The 6,226-nt window shown below is 51.6% G+C and overlaps 1 protein-coding gene across 1 annotated transcript in view; it reads left to right on the plus strand.

Moving 5' to 3' along the window:
* RBM20 (RNA binding motif protein 20) overlaps positions 1–6,219 on the plus strand; it is a 142,054-nt gene extending 135,835 nt beyond the window's left edge. The window contains exons 13-14 of the mRNA XM_006778745.2: positions 818–939; positions 5,268–6,219. Of these exons, the coding sequence (XP_006778808.1) occupies positions 818–939; positions 5,268–5,378 (233 nt within the window). The 3' untranslated portion in view covers positions 5,379–6,219. The remainder of the gene's footprint in view (positions 1–817; positions 940–5,267) is intronic.
* Positions 6,220–6,226: the final 7 nt, after the last annotated feature.

Raw genomic sequence — 6,226 nt, forward strand, 5'->3', positions numbered from 1 at the left:
CCACTGTTTTCTTTCCTTAGAATCCAAAGGCCTCCCAGAATCCTGGGACTTAAAAATGACACATGAAATACTATGAATTGATGGTTCAGGTGTAAAGACTGGAGAAAGTGGGGCAATGTTTACGATAGACTAGGGCAGCGGTTGGCAAACTGCGGCTCGGCAAACCGCGGCTCACAAGCCACATGCGGCTCTTTGGCCCCTTGAGTAGGGCATGAAAAGGGGAGGAGACACATTGCACTTAGGGTGTAATTAACACTGCCCCCTCCCCTCCCGAAGAAGGCTCTATCTGTAGATAGTGTAGAAGAAAATGTTTTGATTGCAAAGTCTGGGTGAGGTTTCCTCACTTCTGTTTATTTAAAAAGTTTTCTCTGGTGACCATCATTCTAAAATAAACCTGTGAAAATGCGAGCATTCTTCCAGAGTCCTGGCCACAACCGCTGCAGAGGGGGTAGATGACTAAGGAACGACATCCAACTAGTGAAATGGCTGAAACCTCCTCCCTCCTCCTTTCCCCAGAAACGGGCTGGGACCAGGAGAGCCTGGATGTAGTTCCCAGAGGCCGTTGCAGAGCGTATTCTTGTTCAGCACGGCCCCCCACTTCCACTCGCAGCCACCTGTGAATGAAGTGGGTGCTACCCTCTTCCTGCCTGTTTTCAAATGAGGAATCGGAGGCTTGGAGAAGCTAGGTCGCCCCCCAAAGTCGACAGCAAATGAAGGGCAGAGCTCCTGCCCCATTCCCACCTGAAGGCTGCAGGACTACAGGGGCCTCCCATCACCTTCCTAATTGCCTACCCACCTATCCCCCATCCTTCTGCAGGGGTGGAGTTCGTGGTACCCAGGACCGGGTTTTACTGCAAGCTGTGCGGGCTGTTCTACACCAGCGAGGAGATGGCGAAGATAAGCCACTGTCGCAGTGCTGTCCATTACAGGAACTTACAGGTAACCACGGGCCGTCCTTGCCTGGCACTGGGGGGCTCTCGAGTCTCTGGTTTTGAGTTTCTCTCTCCTTTCACCACATGGAGACCTGGCTCCACCAGGCTGCTGCACGCGGTGGCTGCCTCTCCTGTGCTCTCAGAGCATCAGTCTCCGCGGTGGCACTTAACACATTCTGTCAGACCAGGGTTTTTGTACCTGCCTCTCCCTCTATCCTGAGTGACTTGAGCTCGTGTTCACCTGGCCCCTGCTTGGGCTGACCCCTTTCACAAGGCCTGGGTGTTCCCGACACAGAGATTTCTCTGTGTTTCTGTTCTCCTATGCAGTGCCCCCTTTGCTAGACTAAAAGCCACTACTGTCCTCTGTTTTAAATGTTCATACGTTGCAACTATTTGTCACAGCAACCACAAAAAACACACCAAAAAATGCAGACAGAAACCCTGCCCTCATGGATTTTCCAATCTAGTGTAGGAAATAAGCAATAAATAAAATAAGTTTTATAGTATATTAACAGGTGACGATAAAAAATACTCCATGTACCATATGTCATCCAATCTAAGGTGCCATCAGTTGTAAGACACACTATTTTTAAGAAAAAAATGTTGAAAATTAAATAGTGAGACTCCATCAACTGTAAAATGCACCTCAATTTCAGAGATGTTAATGTGGGGGGGGAAAGCATCTTAAAAATCAATGAAATATTGTAATATGCTCGTAATATACACCTAACTAATATGTAACATTTTAGAAAGTGGTTTTTATAATTAACTTCTGGTATAAGCTGGGCTTAGTAACTTAATTGAAATCATGGCATATCAGAAAGCATGGGGTATCTTCAGTTTTTACTATATCTTTTGCTACAGGAATCAGACTGATTTTTGATATTCAAGGTCTTAACTCAGGAGGACCCTCAGGGTGGTACCGTGCCCTAATTCCAGAGCAGGCATTACTGTCACAGTTAAATTGGTAGAGTGGCCGAGACGTGAACTGAATCACTTGGACACTGTTTCAGAAGCATATACATTAGCTCAGATGTTCAGTAGAATTGGGGGTGCACCCGGGAACATGTAACTTGAGAAAGTTCTCCAAATGATTAGAAGGGCACCCCTTGTTAAGAAACCCAGATGTGGGCCAGTTCTCTTGTTTTGTATTTGAGGCCCAGAGAAGCTATGGGATGCGTTTGACACCACACAGATGGTGTTACCAGGCCTGGAAACAGATCACCTGATTCTTAATCACTTTCCTCTTTTTACTCTATGAAGCTGGCCCTGCAAACTGAGACCCACAATGGCCTGGGCCACCATCTGCAAGGGACTGTCACTGGCTGTGCCCAAGCTCAGGGCATTTAAGCCTCCTGATTTCCCTCCAGGGAGCAGCTGCTCTGTGGCCCAGGAAGCCATGGGGTGTGAGGCCCAGGTCCCGGCCCCTCCTGGGGGAGGACAGTGAGGGCCTGACTTGGCCAGACTAAGAGTTCACACTGGGTTCACAGTTCACACAGAGTCACTGAGGGCATCCACCTGAAGACATCACCATCCCCCACCCCAACAAGATGAAACCTATAGAATGGCATCGCTGGGCGGGGTCTTGGAGATTACCTGGTCCTGATTTTCCCAAACCTGGGTCCTCATACTAGCAGGCATCTTCTATAAATGTAGCTTCCTGTACCCACCTTATGCCTGCTTATTTATTCTCTCTAGAGCTGGACATGAGAACCTGAATTTTTAAAATCTTTCCAGTGGGTTCTAATACCTCAATGTAAGAACTTCGATATCATCCAACATTATAAGCTAGACCCCACAGCTCAAGGTCACCCAGGAACTTAGAAAGTGTGCCAGGGCCTCTCATTCTAAATTCTGTGTTTCTCCAGGGTAGTGGACTACACTGTGTTCTGGGCCTTAGGGCCAGACTCACCTCCCACAGCAGGGCAGACTCACCTCCCACAGCAGGGCAGAGCCATTCCTGTAGGCCCAGACAGTGGCTAACCCCTTATACCTGCCAACCACAGTTCAGGTTTCCCCGTGCACCTGTCAGGGAGCTGGGAGCCTCCACCACAGGCTTCCCAGATAGGGTTTCTGTCAGTGACCTTGACACTGTCTCTGTCCACATAGTCTGCCCACCCCACCCTGCCCCAAGTTATAGGTGTGAAGAGTGAAGAACTCAGACCCACGGAGCAGAGGCTGGCTGACACCTAAGTCAGGCAGCTTGTAAGGGTAGCCTGCACCCCCACCCCCACCCCCACCCCCCGGGAGGCCTTGAGGTGGGGATCGGATATTACTCTTCGAGGCAGGGAGCAGGTGGAAGGAGTTCTGTCTGTGTAACCCCTGCCGTCCTCACTGCTGGTCCCAGTCCTGAGAGAACCCACCCGGGGAGATCCAGAGCAACAGGTGGAGTCAGTACCAGATGGGAAAAGGCGACACCTGCTTGGCTCCAGGCCAGCGAGGAATGTGCCTGTACACCGCACACTCACCCACTCGCCTCTCTGTGCTCCCCTTCCCCTTCCCTGGGCTCAGGGGGAGGAGCATCCCGGCCCTCCACCTAGGCCTGGCCTGCAGGGATGCACGGTCTGCCCCTCTCCCATCTGACTCACCCACCTCTCAAAGCCATCCATAGAGAGGCCAGGCCGACCCAGGCATCCTGTGCCCATCATCTCTCTGCCCCTCAGCCACCCTGGGAGGAGGAAGACACGGTTTCCCCCATTTAACAGATTAGAGTCTGAGGCTGGGCGAAGATGGGCGACTCTCGAGCCAGATGACTGGTGCCACTCGTGCTAAAGAGCAGCATCCCTGAGTGTTTACTCGGTGCCGGCGCGGTGCTAAGTGCTTTATGGTCCCTCTCCTGCACGTCACAGCAACCTTATGTGGCTGTTCCATTATGACCCACACTTTTTTTATTATCAGTAGCTGTTTATTGATCAATGGTTTGATATAAAGTTATTTCAGGTCTTCAGAATTTGCCCAAATGGCATCACAAGCATTATAAAATGTTCCTTTTTCCTTAAAAAAAAAAAAAAAGTGGGGGCAGGTTGGAAGTACTAACACTAGTGACATTTGAGAATAAATTTTAAAAATTTAATCTTATCATTTATTGGGGACAAACACTGAGTTTTACTTACATTTCATGGGGAGAAAAAAATTCCAGTGCAAACAATGAATCAAAGCAGTACTTCACTTGCAATTTTAGAGATAAACATAGATCGGTCATTCTCTCCAGCCCTACGTGGAGATGTAATCTACAGTATAACGCACTCGGGAAAACCCATCTGCAGTGTTATATGTGCTACACGGAGGTCATATCCTGTAGTGTAGTGAGAGCTATGTGTCCTCAGGAGCCGTATGTATATACGCACAATTTTAATAACCTTTAAAACAAAGATCAAAGTTCATTTAATCCTGTTGCATTAAAAATGAAATAGCAAAGGAGCCAAATGATCGTTGAAAGTTTAAAATTCCTAAACTGTCCAATTTATATGACCCACACTTGGCAGAGGTCAGAGATGTTGAATGACTGGCCTGTTGAGATGTAGGATTTGAACCCAGGTCACCTGACAGCAGAGCCCACACACTTGACCATGTGCTGGGCCTACCTCTGCCAGCTCCCAATCCAGGGCTGTTTGCAGCGCCCCTGGCTGCCCAGCACGCAGAGGACCAGCTGAGGCCCCGGCGTTTCCTATTCTGTCTCCTGTGATGAACCCAGAGCCCCCAGAGCGGCCCAGCGTGTGGCTGGGGCCAGTCCCAGCAGTGAGAGTCCCGGCTCTGTGAGGCAGCCCAACTATAGGACAGGAGTCCGTGGAAGGACCTCCAGGCCACTCCACCTGCCCGCCTGCCTGGCAGGAAATAGGCTGTTGGTGTCTCGAATGTCAGGCGGCGGTGTTGTCTGCCCCCATCTCTAGGGGACAGCGTTGCTCTCCACGGCCCTTCCAACTTCCCCCTCCTCCCTCTCCCCTCACACGTGGATGTGCTGCCTGGATGCTGGGCTGCTGGAAAACAAGGAGAGTTGTCCTGAGGATTAACCGAGTGTAGATAAGAGAAGCGGTGAGAACAGAGCTTGCACGGGATAAGGGCTGTGTCTGCCGCTGTGAGGAGCTGCACTTTCTAGGTTTGCTACCGGAGACACGCGTCCCTTATACCCTGACATAAAGGGGGAGAAAGCAGATGGCTTATCCTGGGTGCCATGGCCCCGGGAGGATCTGGGGAGGCCGGCGAGGGGTCTCACTCGCTAGATGGGGTGACAGGAGAGGGAGGCCAAGCACACACCGTCCACTCCTCTCCTGTCCTGTCCTGCTAAGTCTCCACTGATCCTCTTCCTTCCTCCTGTGTCCCTCTCTCCCACCACAGAAGTACTTGTCCCAGCTGGCCGAGGAGGGCCTGAAGGAGCCGGAGGGGGCCGGCAGCCCGCGGCCCGAGGACAGCGGAATCGTGCCCCAGTTTGAAAAGAAAAAGCTCTGAGACCTTGGGCCTGTTGGAAGCTGGGAGGGAGGGCCCACCCGGCCCGCCCAGGTGGGGCCTTCCTGCCCGCCAGGACGGGGACTCACGCCAGAGAGGAAAGGACACCAGGCTGGCCACGGGGCCTAGGTCGTTCTCAGAGACTCAGGAAAATGCTCTGGAGTGTTTCCCGGAGGCCTCACCCTGTGTGTCCAGCCCCCCTTCCTCCCCCCGCCAGGGTCGCCCACTCTCTCCCTGTCACTCTCGTTGCTTTCAGACAGTCTTTTCATTTGCTTCTCTTCTTCCCTCTCCCTCCCTCTCTCCCTCCTCCGTGCCAATGGTTGTTTTCTTTTCATAAAAGCCAACTTCTCAGGGATTTTCACAGTGTCCAACTTCTTGGTGGGCTAGGCCAGGCCAGGCCAGGCTGAGTCATCCAAGGAAAAGATTTCACGGAAACTCCTGGGTCAAGAACCGCTTCGGTGAACCTGGGCCGTGTCTCTGCCTGGCACGCTGCACGGGCATCTGGGTGGGGTCTCCCTTCCCGAGAGGGGCCCCTTTGACAGTCCGTTGGCAGAAGCTGGGAGCTCCTCCAGCTGGACCACCTGTTGGAAAAGGCCCTGATTTTATGAATAACTCCTTCACCCTCTCAGTTGTTCTAGACGTCTACCAGGCTCATGCCTTACAGTAAAATTAAGTGAATTTTACAGGCGGAGGAAATGAGCCCTTCGAATTGGAAGCTCCGATCATTTCCCCGAAACATAGTCCCCTCCACTTGATTTCAGGAGGTGCCAGGGTTCGGTCTGTCCTGGATAGAGAGTTTGGTATAGATTTTCTCTAATTAAAGGTGAACACAGAAGTACCCTCTCCCTCCT

This window comes from Myotis davidii, unplaced genomic scaffold (assembly GCF_000327345.1).
Source record: "Myotis davidii unplaced genomic scaffold, ASM32734v1 scaffold107, whole genome shotgun sequence".
Taxonomy (NCBI): Eukaryota; Metazoa; Chordata; class Mammalia; order Chiroptera; family Vespertilionidae; genus Myotis; species Myotis davidii.